General features: G+C 40.9%; 1 protein-coding gene across 3 annotated transcripts in view; it reads left to right on the top strand.

The window, feature by feature from the left end:
• The window catches only part of TNS3 (tensin 3), a 511,962-nt gene that overhangs the window by 84,863 nt on the left and 410,711 nt on the right, over positions 1-16,388 (top strand). Inside the window, exon 1 of one of the 3 annotated variants that reach the window (XM_072598117.1) lies at positions 8,110-8,614. The exons of 1 other annotated variant lie outside the window; for it this stretch is intronic. Coding sequence is in view for 1 of the 2 variants with exons in the window: in XM_072598114.1 (XP_072454215.1) it covers positions 8,708-8,779 (72 nt within the window). In the remaining variant the exon portion in view is untranslated. Of the gene's footprint in view, positions 1-8,109; positions 8,780-16,388 lie in introns of those variants that run through there. One more of the 3 variants, XM_072598114.1, reaches the window with a different exon arrangement.

Below are 16,388 nucleotides of genomic sequence, written 5' to 3'. Positions count from 1 at the left end.
GGTCCTGGCCATGGGAAGACGGCATAATTAAGTTGACTTTCCACAAAAGCAAACAAAAGTGCTTGGTTGCTGAATATGATTGCTTTTACTCAGGATAGAATTTATATGCAAATAGCATGTAATAATTGGCATGCAATATAATGTAATAGCTCTCCTAAATCCTAAAGGGTCCCCAATAGCACAAGAATTGTCTTGAATCCAAGACTTCTAGGAAATGCACATTTTAAATTTGTTTAGTTCTCCATCACTGTACCCTCTGTGAATGGGCAAAGGAAACTTCATTTGATTTTGACTCACTATGGCTGATTTTTTGATAAAGAGACAAAAACTTCATAGGGACTCTGGAAATGGCACTCATGACATCATAGCTATGGATTTGAGATATAAGTGGGAGACAAGCTGTTCTTGGATTGGTCTGTTTTATGCCAGACATGGAATTTCAACTTCTTTTACTAGCCCATCTCAGAGAAAGGTGAGTGGACTCAGTGACCTGCAAGGACAAACCTACCACCACCCACCATCATCACCCTGCCTGACCTTAACTATAGTACTTTGTGCTGCACCCAAATCTTCTCACTTCTCATCACTGCAACTGAGCCAGAACTCTCTCTCTCAGAACATCATAATAAGGAAAAGCCAGGGACAGGGAGGGATACTGCAAATAATTTTGGGCGCTAATGCTTAGGACATTTGGGTTAGGATGACTACTCTGGCATTGGCATGGGTGTTAGAGTAGAGAAAGCAGAGGCTAGAAGTTGAATGACTAGAGAGTAGTGAAATAGAGCTAATTGTGAAGAGGGCTTAAGTTAGAATTGTGATTGTGGTAACAGTAAGCAAGGAGATGGATGCTATGGGCATTCTGAAAGGAGAATTGGTGGGATCTGGTGTCTGGCTGGTGTATGAGATAAAACAGAAGGTCAAGTCAAAATTGACTCTAATAATACTATTGTCAGAGATAGGAAAAATCAAGGAGAGGAAAAAATTTAGGAGGAAAGAGAATGAGTTTGGTTTTGGACATGATTGTTAAAAACACTGATACTGGCAGGATCAAAAGGCAGTCAGGGAAAGATAGTAGATAGGAAGATGCAAATATGAGCCTAGAGTTTAGAAGAAAGGTCAGAGCTGACGGTGATTTGGGAGTCCAAGATGATAGAGATTTGCAGAGAAGTGATAGCTAAAACTGATAAGGTAAATTAGATTGACCAAGGGGAAAAGTAAAACAGAAAGAAGATAATGTAAAAGGGTAGAGGATACAGTCTTAAGAAACACCTAGATCATGGGATGGGAAGGGATGGGGGATCCAGGGAATTTGAACTAGGGACCCCCCATTGAGGAGACTCGCTACCAGGGCAAATCTATATTAGGTGTGCAGCTTAGGGTTTTAGACAGCTGCTTAGGGCACTGAGAGGTTTTGGGCCTGCCCAGCATAACAGAGGTAGTAAATATCAGATGCAGAAAAAATGAGCCCAAGTCTTACTGTTTCCAAGACTGGTGTTCTTTTCAGTACATCACACCAATCTCTCTTAAGGGTTATTTACTAAAGCAGATATTCCTTCCTGAAAGTCCATTATAATTTCTTATTATTCATAGACAAAGGTTGTAATTTCTCTTCCCTGAGTCTCTGTGCCTTAAGCCAACAGCCCAACTGTTTTGTTTTTGTTTTTTTTTGGCATGTTGAGATAATGAAAAAGAAACTCAGAGTTAGATCAAAAAAGCAAAGGGTCAACACTCACCCTGCTTGAAGAAGAATGCACTTCCCTCTTAATGAAAGTGTTTCCTGATCATTTGCGTGAGACAGGCAATAAATAGTCACTAGTTTCATTGTGTGCTGTATCATAATCATGTTTTAGATTAAGGGCTCCTTTCTAATTTGAATTTCTCACCTCTTAAGAGGGAGAATTTATAGCAATACATGAACAAATTGCATTGGATGGGCGGGCACAAATAGATCATAATGTGCATCACCGAGGGAACATCTAAACTGATGAGATTGCAGATCTATCATTCTCATTCTTTCTATTTCTCTTATACACCTCTTTCTCTTCCTCTGTCTCTCTGTCTCTGTCTCTCTCTGTCTCTGTGTGTGTGTGCATATCTCTGTTTCTCTCTCTCTCTTTCCCTAGCCATCAGCTGCTTTAGGGAACCATTCATAACGCATCTTCTTCTACCAGGCATCTCCCTCCACCAATGCAGCTTACAGGATTAGAGAGTTACCTGGGTCACTGAGAGGTTAAGTGACTTGTCTAGGGTCATATAGGCAATATATGTCAGGGGAGGAACTTGGACACTGGTCTTCTGGACCGAAGTTGTCTCTATTCACTATGCCACAAGGCTTCTTAACAAAGTTCTTTATTTAGATTTTTGCAAATGCTGTAACAAATTACTCTCTCTGACTGTAGAATATTTGGTAATTCATCTATCAAAAAGTCATCCAACATCTATTATGTTCAAAGGCTTGCTCCTATTTCCCTTTTAGTATTTGGGGATAAACAGGCCTATTCAATGAATTGGCATTACCTCACCCTAAGGGAGTACCTGCACAGACCTTAGCCTAAAGGGAACAAGGTCTCCCAGTGCATCCTGGGTTATCTCTAGCCATCCCGAGGAACATCAGGTCATAAGATTCAAATGGCTCTGGAGAAGTTAGGCTGGTGACCTTGCATAGCCCTCCCTCCCTCAAAACAAAGTCAAGTGCAAGTCATGTCATCATTTCTCTGATGGTGTGGTCTTCTTTGGCAACGAAGGATGAACACAGTTTGGAGATGGGAGACCCAAAAGACAATTACAGCCTGGGGTAGGATCTCTAAGATCCAGTTATAAACTACAAGGACATTTACTGTCATGTTTTAAGCCAGGAAGCATTTTTTCTTCTTGTCATCTACATAGGACCCATTTTTTTCCCCTCATTCTGCTTTCTCAAATTTTATTGGAACTTTGGATGCTAGCTGAGGGCAAGAATTCACACACATTTATATGCAGTGTTTTACTGCTTGTAAAAACATTTCCTATCCCAACCATCCTGAAGTAGTAGTGCACACATTAATCTCAATTTACTAATGACTAAGAATTTATCACCTGCCTACACTATATCTCAGTCCCACCCTCACATAATTTCTCCTCCCTTTCTTCACTCTAATCTAGAGCAGATTCCTATGGTATAACCACCTATGCCAGTTGGAGCTAAGGAGCTTTGGAAGGCTCTAAAGGGATAAGGGCATGAAAGCTGCCGGACCTTGGGAGATGGATGACAGCTTGAGGCTGTTGAAAGCTAGTTAGTAGCAGGTGCTACTTAGGGGAAAAACAACAACCCTACCCCATTTTGCTGCCTGGGACACAGCCTCTCTCAACACATGCTAATACTAGTTCTGAATGGATAAAGCCCTATGGGGAGTTATATATCAGGTAAACAAGTCTCTATTTCTGTAATATTTATTATAGATTTGCCCCTTGATATCATTAATTTGGAACTGTAAGAATTTTTAGAAATGATTCTAGTAAAATGTTCTCATTTTACAGATGAGAAAACTGCGAGGGGAGGAAAGGAATAAGTATTTAATAAGCATAAGTACCTACTATGTGCTATGCACTGTGCTAAGCACTTTACAACTATCTCATCTGAGGGGACAGAAAGGGATGAATATAAGTTTTATGCAATGTGCAGAAAAATAAAGGCATATTTCCTGTTTTTTTTCTTTCCTTATGAAAACAACCTAGAAATTTTAATTTGGAATATGGCATAAAAGGAATACCTTTTACGAAAAAACTTTTTATTTATTAATTTTAAAGGTTTATTTTCAGTTCCAAATTCTGTCCCTCCCTTCACCTACTCTCCTCTATCCATTGAGAAGGCAAGAAATATGATATCCATTATACATGGGAAATCATGCAAAATATTTTCATGTTAGCCATAATGCAAAAAAATGAGCAAGAAAAATAAAGAAAATGGAAACAATTTCTCTCTGGAAGTGGACTGTATTTTTCATCACATGTCTTTTGGTATTGTCTTGGGTCACTGTATTGATCAGAGTATCCAAGTCTTTCATATCATTATGATCTTGCTATTTTTGCATACAATGGTCTTCTACTTCTGCTTACTCACTTTGTATCAGCTCATACAAATCTTCCCAGATTTTTCTGAAACCACCCCCTTCGTCATTTCTTATACTACAATAGTATTCCTTTATAATAACACACCATGTCTTGGTCAGCCATTTCCCAACTGAGGTGGATCCCTTCAATTTCTAATTCTTCTTCACTACAGAGTTGTTTTGTGTGTGTGTGTGTGTGTGTGTGTGTGTGTGTCTATGTATGTGTGTGTATGAACATATATGTCCTTTCCTTTTTCTTTGATAATACAGACATACCAACAGTATTTCTGGGTCAAAGATATACACAGTTTTATAGAGCCTGTGGGGCATAGTTAGATTCTCTAGAATGGTTAGATCAGTTCACAGCTCCAACAGAGCTGTACCCATTTTCTCACATGCCCTCTAGCATTTGTCATTTTCCTTTTTTGTCATGTTAGACAATCTGATAGGTGTAAGGAAGTACTTCAGAGTTGTTTTAATTTGCATTTCTCTAATTAGTGATTTATAGCATTTTTCATGAGGGATAGCTTTGATTTTTTTTTTTTTAAAACTGCCTTTCATATCCTTTGACCATTTACCAATGGGGAAATAGGAAAGTAGTATCTTGATATGCCAGACGTAGCATAATTTGCATGGGTAAGCTAGGTGGTGCAGTGGGTAGAGCACCAGTGCAGGAGTCAGGAGGACCGGAGTTCAAATCTCAGCTCAGACACTTGACACTCACTAGCTGTGTGACTTTGGGCAAGTCACTTAACCTCTCATCCTGGGTCATCTCCAGTCATCCTGATGAATATCTGGTCAGTGGATTCAGATGGCTCTGGAGAAGAAGTGAGGCTGGTGACCTGCACAGCCCCCCCTTGCTCACAACAAAGTCAAGTGCAAGTCATGTCATTGTTTCTTTGATGGTATGGTCTTCTTTGGCAACGAAGAACAAACACACACATTAAGTTGCATGGTGGCTGAGTTAATAGGACATTCTGCCCCTCCTCTCTTTCATAGGGCCACTATAGTCTGTAAACATTACTATCCTTCCCAAGCTCAGTACCTCACTGGCAGAGAAGACAAATTCATTGAAGTAGAACTCAGAATCATCAGATTTCAGAGATGAAAATGACTTCAGAAATCCAAACTCCCCCTAATCCAAACCTTTCCCTGTATAGAAAAGGAAAGTAAAGCAAAGCAAAGAAACAAAAGGAAGTGTCTAATGTCTCACCAATAATTAAGTGGCTGAGTAAAGATTTGAAACTAGACCTGTGGTCCATTTTCTAATCTATTTTTCCATGTCTGGAATAGAAGCATCTTTTTTTTGCTTAGTGTTATATTTTGTCTCTTTTGGCAAGATTTGCTTTATAGATTTGCAAGAAAGAACAATTATTTAAACCTCTGGTTAAAAATGAAGTGAAAATTTTAAAAACTGCAAAAACCAAAATGATTACGGCATGAATGATATGCTTCTGCATTTTCTATTAATGTGGATGAGCTTAACATGTTCCTAAACATTTTTGTAAATACTTTTCAACATAATCCAAGGATGCTACAATGAGTAATACTATGGAAATCATAGCAGTGACTGAACTAAGGTAGTTGTGTGAGGCATGTGAGGTGAATAATATATCATTTTGTATTTGTTTTTGTTTTTTAAGCTCCTAGAAGGCAGAGACTTGTTTTTGTATCCCTGGCCTGACACATGTTGCACTGAAGTCAATTGAGCTGGGGAGTGGTTCTTTGTGGCCAGAGGAAGGATTACAACTAGATTTATATGGAGGATTAAGCCTCTGTCATCTGGTGCTGACCTCAGTTTGGGATTTGACCAGGGTTATACATATCTGCTTGCCGTTTTCTACTTCTAGAGAAGTCATCAATATGAGCAAAGTGGTTTTCTTCCCCCTTAAGCAGTCATAGGATGTGAAATCAAAAAGTAATGTTTATGTAATTCTTAAATGGTTTCTTCATGTGTGTCTAAGTGAACCTTCCCTCCCTCAGGGGAAGGCAGAGTCGTGTGGTGGAAAGAACACTGATTTGGAGTCAGAAGACCTCTATTAGAGACAAGCTTTTTATTCACTACTTGACCCATAGGATCTTTGGAAAGTCACTTTGCCACTCTCAGTTTCCTAATCTGTAAAGGCAGAGATTTTGGACTTGACTGATCTCTAAATTCCCTTCTAGATTTAAATTCTATGATCTTCCTCAACTGGAGCATTCTCCCTTTCCCCAACCAATCCTGATGCCTTGGGGGAGGGGAATAAACTTCCCAAACCCTGTCATACAGTAACTTCTCAAGCTCTGAGATCAGTCTTTGCTTTATGGCTCAGTTTTTGCGGAGGATACAAATAGTAGTCTGGTAGTAGCATCACCAGAGATTATGATGTTGGCAGTGGGCCCATGGGTGTGGGAGGTGATGTATTGTAGCAGATAGACTTCTGAACTTGGAAGTCAATATAAGCTGATTTCAAATCCTGTCTCAGACACTAACTGAGTGTCCCTGGATAAATTACTGCTCTGAGCCTCAGTTTCCTCATCTGTAAAAGGGGGATGATAGCAACATCCACCTCAAAGGATTGTTATACAGGTGAAATGAGATAATATATGTAAAACCTTTTCCAAACTCTAAGCTATACTATGAAATATCCATATATGCTAAATTCATACATAATATATGAATATGTAACATGAGTTATTATTATGGTAACTGCCAAACATTCCTTGCCTAGCCTTGATACTTAGGTGGGAAAGCCTGTGTATATCCAGAGGTATACAAATGCCATCTTTCCTTTCTAAATCCCACTCGTCCTTCAAGACTTAATTGGCCTGCAACCTCCTTAAGGAGTTCTTCCTGTTGCCTGACATGTCATTTCAAACTCTGTGGGAGTTATCACATAGTCTCTATTTGTTTACACATCTTATCTCCCCATGTAATTTCACTGCAGACTGGGAACAAGCTTTATGGTATAGAGTGGCTAGTATGCTATAGCTGGAGTCAGTCCTGGTTATAAATTCTGCCTCATATACTTATGGATCTTGGCTACGTGTCTCTGGGCAAGTTACTTTCTGGACCTCAGTTCTTCACCTATAAAATGAGGATTTGGGGACGATGGTCTCTAAGGTCTCTTTGGTATCTATACTTAGGAAATCTTTTGGTCTCTCACAGTGTTCTGTTCACTGATGGTACTCAATAGATGTTTCATAAGATCATAGCAGGTTCTCAAAGCTTGGATGATACAAGTTTCCTTTCTTTCCTTCCCCTCAACACCCTGAACTGGGGTCCACTTTCTGGATATGGTATGCAGAGCTGCTTAGGCGAGCCTTGAAGCAATGACTTGCCTGGGGTTGAGCAGCTAGTCTGTAGGAGGCGGAACCTCTGAGTCTTCTTGGCTCCATGGCCTGCTGTCTATCATCAGTTCTTTCTTTCTTACTCACTTCAACCCTCTGGGCTTCATTTCTTTACTATAAAATGAAGGTGATGGACTAGATTAAATGTTTCTAGGTCAAATCCTGTAATTCCCATGAAGCGGTGTCCAAGGTCATATACAAATAAATGAGCTCATATAGCTATATCTTTTAACTCCATGGAAAGGCTAATTTTCAAGACATCAGGCTTACCCTCCTGGCTAAACCCTGTTTCTTTGCTACATACATCTATTTGCGGAGTGAACATATGTTCACCTACATGTTTGTACCCCTGGCTGTAGAGTCAGAACACCTGGGTTCAGATTCCATTTCTTCTACTTACTACCAGTGTATCATGGGACAAATCATTTATAATAACTTTCTGGGCTTCAGTTTCCTGATCCGTAAAATTGAAAAGTTGGACTACATACATGGCTTCTGAAGTCCTTTCCAGTTCTAAATCTACGTCTTATAAGAACTGGGTCTATGGGCACAATTAGAGTAGCAAATAAAACCCGCCTTTCCATTCTGGAAAATTTGGGATGTTCCTCCAGGTTTCCCTGGAACATTTTCAAGTTCTCTCGTACTGCCCCCTCTGGACGAAAACTCAGTGGTGTTGAGGAAACTTCTCTCCGCTAGGAGATCTGTCCAAGTGACGACTTGGGCATGACCAACGCCACCAGGCTTGGGCAGGCTAAGGTGCTGGTGGCATAACATCCTTTATCTGCAGTGGCCCCTGGACTCTGCAAGCCAGAGGAGAGCCAGCCTCGGGGTGGGGTAGTGAGACCAGCGATTGTAGCTGCTTCCTAGAGAGGGCTCATCCCTTCGGGGCAGGGGCTTCGGGCTTGGGCTGGGCTCCTCCTCGCCTGGGCACCCCTGTTCCCAAGGCAAGCCCGGGGACGCCTCGCACCGCCAGGTCCGACTGGAAAACCTAGAAACGTTCCCCCGCAGCGGCTGGCCCGAAGAACAGCCACGTTCGCGTGGCTCGGCTCCAGCCCGCCTCCCCTCCCTGACACCCTCCGCCCCCACCCCCTACTCGGGATTGCCGCTTCCTCTCGGGCTGCGTGGCTTTCCTGTGGCTGGGCGGCGCGCTGCTGGTGGAAGGGGCCAGGCGAGCCAGAGGGGCGCGCGGCAGAAAGGTAAAGGCTGGAGGCTGGGCGGCGTGTTCGCAGCGCGGTGCCAGGCGCAGACCAAGCGGGCGGGAACGGTGCGCGCTGGAGGAGCGGGTCCACATGCCTTGCAGCCGGCTCTCTTTGTTTTGTGCGCCAGAGGAGGGACGCTCGTATGCTTTTAGCATTAGGACGGTCGGTATTAGTATGCACTCGGGACTGGGCGAAGTTTGCACCGAGGGCTGGATCGCAGTGTGTGTGAGCTTGTGAGTGTGTGTGTGTGTGTGTGTGTGTGTGTGTGTGTGCACGCGCACTAGCGCGTTCGTTTCTCTCCTTAGATTGCTTGTTTTCTCTAAGGAGGTGAATAATGTTTCCGAATGGGGGGGCATTTACTTATCGCCAAGTCCTGAAGCTTCTAGACTGGCTCCTCCTGATTCTCAGGCTTCGCGCTGGGGGTGTGTGCCCTTTCTTTTGCTACTAGGAAATCTGCTGTCAGACTAGGATGCCCCTCCACCCCCACGTACTCCTCATATCATAACTGTAGGGAATGTTACTGTTTCTCTCCTCTTTTCATGAATCTTTCAGTTGTGGCTGGGCAGTTCTTGTTGCCCAGAGTGGAGCGAACGCCCTGGGACACCCTCCGTCCGCCTTGTCAGCGAGCTCCTGATCTGATGTTTGAAAGCAGCCCCCAGGTACTCTGTAAAGAGACCGGGCATTTCCGCGTTCTGGGCTTGTGGGTGATTACAGCTGGACGCCGTGGACTTTGGTCGGGTTGGGAGGAAGCACAAAAATGTTTGGATAAGATGCTTTTTTTTCCGGTTCAGATAGAAAGTCCGAAGCTTTGGGGAGCTTATATCTTAAGTGAAAGTTGTCGGAGGTGAGGGATCCTCTGTTTAAATACTTTCTCTCCTCTTGGAAGCAGGTTGTGTCAGGTGTTTGTGAATGTCGGCAGCGAGCACCACACCATTTTAGAAAATCAGTGTCAACTAGGTTGGAACTGGGTTTCCTTTTGGCCCCAGTAATCCAGCATAAGTGAATCACACCCGGGAGTGAAAAGAAAGGCTACATTGTATCACTTACATTTTGTGAGTCAATTTCTAAGGCATCAGAGGATCCCTTAGAAATCATTCCCAGACTTAACGTAATGAAAGAAACTTTGACTTTATGAGTGTTGCCAAAGCAAAGTTTATTCCCTACCATCATCCTCGACTCCGGTTGGACGTTAAAAAAAAAAAAATTATGTGCTGTCTGTAAGGCTCTGATAAAGTTCTTGCTAAGTGTTGTTTGTTGACGCTGTAATAAACTGCCATAGAAATAGAGTGTGTGTAGTGTCTGAAACCTCAGGAGCTGACCTGTGACTCTCAGACACGAGTACAAAATATATGCAGGTGGTTTGAGGTTTACGCCTATCCATCCGCTTAAATAAGTGTTCACATTTAAGGAGGATTGAAATAAATCTGGAAGTTACCTAGAATTATGACCGACATGCCATTTGCATTCCTAAGATTGTGGTAAAGACAGTACTTTGTCACATTTAAATACTCTTCCCCCCCTTTCTTCTGAATGCTATTTGTTCAGGAAATGGATGGACACCCCCTCCTGTATGAAATTAGTATTTGGAAATGAATCAGGCTTTTAAGTGTCTAAGTGTTCGGTAGCTGAATGTTAGTTCCAATAGAATCTTAGCTCCTTGAAGATGGTCTGTAGCTAAAACAATGTTTTGATAATAACAACAAATAACTAACATTTATATAGTGCTTACTATGTGCCAAAGGCTACAGTTATTATTTCATTTGATCCTCACAATAACCCAGGGAAATAGGTGCTATTACTGTCCCCCTTTTACAGATGAGGAAACTGAAAGTGTGGTCAAGTGACTTGCCCAGGGTTGCACAACTAGGAAATGTCGGAGGGGGAATTTGGAATTTCTTGGAGTTCTACCCAGTGCCACCTAGCTACCCCAAAGTAGCCACCTACTGTACATAACAGGTACAATAATAAATGTATTGTCAAAGGAATGAAAGAGCTCCGTGCTTGTAGGAGAAGGAGTGGATATGGAAGAAAATCCAGTCTTCTACAAGAAGCCTTTCCCTGATAACCACCTTCATGCTAGTGTCTTCTAAGATTATTTCCGGTTTGTCCTGTATGGATCTTGTTTATACATAGTTGTTTGTATATGGTCTCTCCCATTAATTTGTGATTTCCTTGAGTGCGGGGACTTTTATCTTTCTTTCTATCCTGGGTACAGTACCTGGCACTTAGTAGGCCATTAGTAAATGTTGGTTGACGTAAGGAAATACACAAGAAGCTTACAGAGGCAAGTCAAGGAGCTGGTATAGTAGTCTGGTGAATGAAGAGGTTGGAGTTTCAGCCTTGGCCATGACACTGACTGTGTGAACTTTGGCTAGTTGTTCCATTTCTTTGAGGCTCAGTTTCCTCTTCTGCAATATGGGAATAATATTACTTTTGATATCTGACTTACAGAGTTGTTTCAAGGAGGGTGCTAAAAAGTACTAAGGAAATGTGAATCAATGCTCATTTGGTGCTGCATTGTGGACCATAGATAAGTGCTGGTGTAGTCAATCTTGTAAAAACTAGAGCAAGAACTGACCTCAGGATCAATAAACAGAAATTGCCTCTGAGGCTGGCCAGGACTGAGAAAATAGTGCCTTTACACAGGTATTTCTTTTCTGAATAGACTTTTTTTTTTTCCTTCACAAGAGTGATGGAATTCTCAGGATCAGGGCCATCGAAGGTTCTGAATGGCCTAACAGCTGAATTCTTATTGAAAGTTGTAATCCCACCCACCCCTGAAAACAAAGGAACTGCAGAAAATGATTAACTCCTGAATGTAAGATGACATCCAGCTGAAAAATAGCAGTTGTGTTCCTTGGCTGTCTCTGTGGCATAGGGGAAAGAAAGCATACCTGATTTGGGATCCAGTGACTCAGGTGTAAATTCCAGATTTACCTGTGTGGAGAAAGTTAAGCTACTTCATCCTTTTGGGGCTTCATTCTCTTCCAAAGATGGCTTCTAAGATGCTTTTTCTCTAGTTGCTTTTCTTATATGGAGCTATTATTATAACTTTACATTTGAAAAAGAGGCATTCTTTTTAGTCCTTTTTGTAGTTAGCAGAGGTTAAGCAGTGTATCCAGATTTCATTGGGTGCCTATGAATAAGGCTGTGAAGAAGAAAGGAAAATTAGAAAATACGATAGGATGAGATTGTAAAAGAATTTGATAAAGGTACAGAGAAAAGAGAAAGATACTGAGCATGATCAAACTTTAAATAGTTGTCATAGGTAACTTGTTTATCATGCTCTTCATTATTAGTTGACAGCTAGGACATATGTAGTTGATAAAAATCTCTGACAATTTCTCATAATTCTGGTTACTTAAGGATAAGTAAATCTTCTGAAGACATACATATCTCTATTTCCCACTTTATTCATTAAGATAGTCAATAGAATTCCTCTGGAATCTCAGAGTACTTTGTTTTGAACAGTGATCATGTCCTTATCAGATAATATTATATTATTACTGTTTTATGCTTTATTAGGGCAGGAGACATAAAGACTCCTAAGATTTGCCTTTCCTCATCTCATCAGAGTACTTTGCACCCTGAATTTTGTCCTTTAATTGTTTCAGTGTCTGACCCTGACCCTATTTGGTGTTTTTCTTGACAAAGATACTACTAGAGTTGTGAACTGGAAATTGATGGGATGCCCATCAGTTGGGGAATGGCTGAACAAGTTGTGGTATATGAATGTAACGGATTGTGCTATAAGAAATGGTGAGCAGGCAGACCACAGAAAAACCTAGAAAGACATAGGAATTGATGCTGAGTGAAGTGAGCAGAACCAGAAGAACATAATATTCAGTAACGGCCACGTTATGTGATGACTAACTTTGATAGACTTATCTCTTCTTAGCAATACAATGATCTAAGACAACTATAAAAGATTCATGCTGTCCGCATCCCGAAAAAGAACTGTGGAGTCTGAATGCAGATGAAAGCGTATTATTTGCTCTCGCTCTCTTTTTTTCCCCTTCTTTCTTGTGTTTTCTCCCATTGGTTCTAATTCTTCTTTACAACATAACTAATATGAAAATAGGTTTAATATGAATGTATATGTTGAGCCTTTGGCAATTTACATGCCATCTTGAAGTGGGCGCGGGGAGAGATGGGAAGAAAATTTGGAACTCGAAATGTTATGGAAGTGAATGTTAAAAGCTAGAAATAAATAATTTTTAAAAAGTAAAAACAAAGATATTTGACTTGTTTGCCATATCTTTCTCCACCTTGTTTTACAAATGAAAAATTGAAGCAAACAGGGTTAAGTGACTTGCGCAAGGTCCTATAGTTAGTAAGTGAATCAGATTTGAACTCAAGAAGATGAATCTTTCTGACTCCAGTTCTGGCACTCTATCTACTGCACCATGTAGCTGCCAGAACCTTTACATATGGTGATGTAAAATCTTTCAACAGTCAGTTGGCCACATGGATGGATATCTAACAGGGTGGAACAGTCATCCTCTATAACTAACGGGGTTCAGAAGTTGACCACTTTCACTTATAGACCACCTGTTAGCCAGCTAAATTGTCTTGCCATATTTAATCTAATCATTCTGAGTCCTTGAGCAGTTCAGGATATGTTAGAGTCCCGAATACTTGAGTTCAAATTCTGCCTCAAACAGTCTTGTGACCTTGAGCAAATCACTTAACCTGTGTCTGCCTGAGTTTCCTTATCTGTAAAATGGAGATAGTAAGAGTGCTTGATTCCCAGGGGTGCTATGAAGATAAAATGAGATATTTGTAAAATACTTTAGAGATCTAATTTTTTTTTTAATAAATGCTAGCTGTTATTTTCATTATTTCTGATAGATTCAAGGACCTTTAAGAACTTTATGCTTTATTAGGGCAGGAGACATAAAGACTCCTAAGATTTGCCTTTCCTCATCTCATCAGAGTACTTTGCACCCTGAATTTTGTCCTTTAATTGTTTCAGTGTCTGACCCTGACCCTATTTGGTGTTTTTCTTGACAAAGATACCACTAGAGTTGTGAACTGGAAATTGATGGGATGCCCATCAGTTGGGGAATGGCTGAACAAGTTGTGGTATATGAATGTAATGGATTGTGCTATAAGAAATGGTGAGCAGGCAGACCACAGAAAAACCTAGAAAGACATAGGAGTTGATGCTGAGTGAAGGAATAAACCACCTGAAGGAATGAACCCTTATCATGTAGAGTGCTGAAGATGAAGAAAGTATAGCTAGCTGATAAAATGTTGACCTTGGTATCAGAGAGTCCTGAGTTGAAATCCTTCCTTAAATACTTACTAGCTGCATGACCCTGAGCAAATCATTTAACTTCACTAAACCTCAGTTTCCTCATCTGTAAAATGGTGGGATAATAATAGGACCTACTTAAAGTGGTTGTTGTGAAAATCAAACGCAAAAGTTTTGCTGTTCAATCAGGTCCAACGCTTCATGACCCCTTTTGGGGTTTTCTTGGCAAAGATACTGGAGTGGTTTGCCATTTCCTTCTCCAGATCCTTTTACATCTTTTACAGATGAGGAAACTGAGGCAAACAAGGTCCAGTGACTTGCCCAGGGTCACACTGCTAGTAAGTGACTGAAGCCAGATTTGAACTCCCCAAGATCAATCTTCCAGACTCCAGGCCCTGCTCTCTATGCACTATGGCGCCACCTAGCTGCTTTTTCAAAATTTAAGGCACATGTAAATGCTAGCAATTATGTAAAGCTCTTAGTTTCAGTCTGTCTTGACATCCTGGAGCTGGGGCTGTCTTTAATTATTCCAAAATAAATACCAGATATCAACTTGTTTACTCGTTGTGCTTCCTTTAAAAAAAATTAGTCCCAGATAGCAGTTTGCTTGCTTGGCCTTTATTTTTCTAATAAAAGTACAGTGCACATTTTCCTCCTTATTTATTTAATTTTCATTTACCTGTGAGTTTTGGAGAATCAGAGGAAACCAATTCATTTTCAGCCTCAGCATCTGGAAACCTAGCAAATAAGGGATGAGGAGGAGAGAAGAGGAGGAGCGTTGTTAAAATAATTGTCACTACACAGCCCTGGGTTAGTAAAGTGGTACTAGAATCTGACTGATTGGTCTATGCCATTTTCGTTTCAGTGAAGAACTGGGATACCTGATAGAAGCAGGCTTTCAGTACTTATTGTAACTTTGTGAATTTTCCTTTTTGTTTGTTACTTTAATCCCGTTTGTTTCCTTGTAACTATTAATGGTAAAACATTTGGAACATTGGAACTAGGGAAGTGTGCTTGTTTGAGAGAAACCTTGTTAGCAAAGGTATAGGAACTTTAGGCAGATGGATGGACCAGTGGATATAGCATAATACCAGGTCCTGAGTTCAAATTTGTCCAAGGCACTAACTGACTCTGGGCAAGTCGCTCGACCCTGTTTGCCTCAGTTTCCTCATCTGTAAAATAAGCTGGAGTAGGAAATGGCAAACCACTCCAGTATTTTTACCGAGAAAACCCTAAAGGGAGTTGGATGCAACTGGTTTAGGGTTAGGGTTAGACTTTAAAGTCCAATCTTAGGATTTAGAACTGGAAGATATTGCTGTCTATTGAGAACACTCATATTACAGATGAGGAAACTGAGGTTCAAAAAACCCCTCAAAATTGCTCACTTTGTGGTTGGGCAAACTGAGTCTCAGAAATAGCCAAATCAGGTAGAAGGTATGAGAGTCCAAGAGTTAAACTCAATTTCACTTAACTCTGGATTCGTGCTTCCCTTGCCCTGCCTCACACCCCCTGCAACAGTGTGGCAGTGATTTCCATTGCTCAGGGGACCTGGATGAAGAGACCAGTTGGGAAACATAATAGTAGCAGTGAATCCAGGGAGAGAACCTAGGGAATCCAGTAGGAGCTCTTATATAGCATACCCGCTTGGTTACCTGGTTTTCCAGTTGGAATGCCATGATACCATGCTCGTTGCTTTCACTCTCTAGTCCTAAAGTCTAGGATGTGGCTCATATACATGGATTCTTGCTGTGGCCAGATTTTAGTTTTACCCTCCTCCCATGCCTTCTATCTTATTGACTGAACTTAGATAATAGTAAGTCGCAGGCCAATATATTATAGAGATGGTTTTCTTTCCCAGATTTGTGTTCCATTTCTTCTCAAATGCCCTCTTTCCCTCTTCCATAGGAAGGGGGGTGGGTAGGAGGGATTGAGGAGAGGGTGACTATTTAGATTTGAGGTTTTTAGTTTAAAACAAAATACCTTCAAAAGTCTTTATCAGCCCATAGGAGATGAGAAGAGAGTTTGTTTAAATTAGGAATAGTCCCTGGATAGGGAAGGGGAGAACTGCTGTATTTGGAAATGAAAGTTATATAAAAATAAAAGATAACTTTTTTTTTTTTAAGAAAAAAGGGTGGTAGGGCCTTTTAGAATCCAGCACTATGATAGAAAAAACAACTGGTAGACAGACGTGAGGGAAAAGACACATGAAAGGTAAAAGTATAACAGTGTAGTTTAGTATAAGTGTAAGAGCAGTTGTCCCAAAGGGCACCATTGAATAATTGATCTTTTCTTTGAAGTATAGATCTAGAACTGGGAAGTGCCCCACAGGCAATGCTCCCCAGTCTGAACCAATGGGAAGAACATGTATCTGGAATCCAAGGGACTACTTTAACATGCTGATTTTGCCACTTAATATCTTGGACAAGTAATTTAACCTTTCTTAATTTTATTTTTCTCATCTGTAAAATGAGTGTATTGGGTTAGAGTACCTCTTAAGATTCCCTCTATCTCTAG

Source organism: Notamacropus eugenii, chromosome 3 (assembly GCF_028372415.1).
Source record: "Notamacropus eugenii isolate mMacEug1 chromosome 3, mMacEug1.pri_v2, whole genome shotgun sequence".
Taxonomy (NCBI): domain Eukaryota; kingdom Metazoa; phylum Chordata; class Mammalia; order Diprotodontia; family Macropodidae; genus Notamacropus; species Notamacropus eugenii.
The sequence above is the reverse complement of the archived record's forward strand: the minus strand, read 5'-3'. Positions and strand labels throughout refer to the sequence as shown.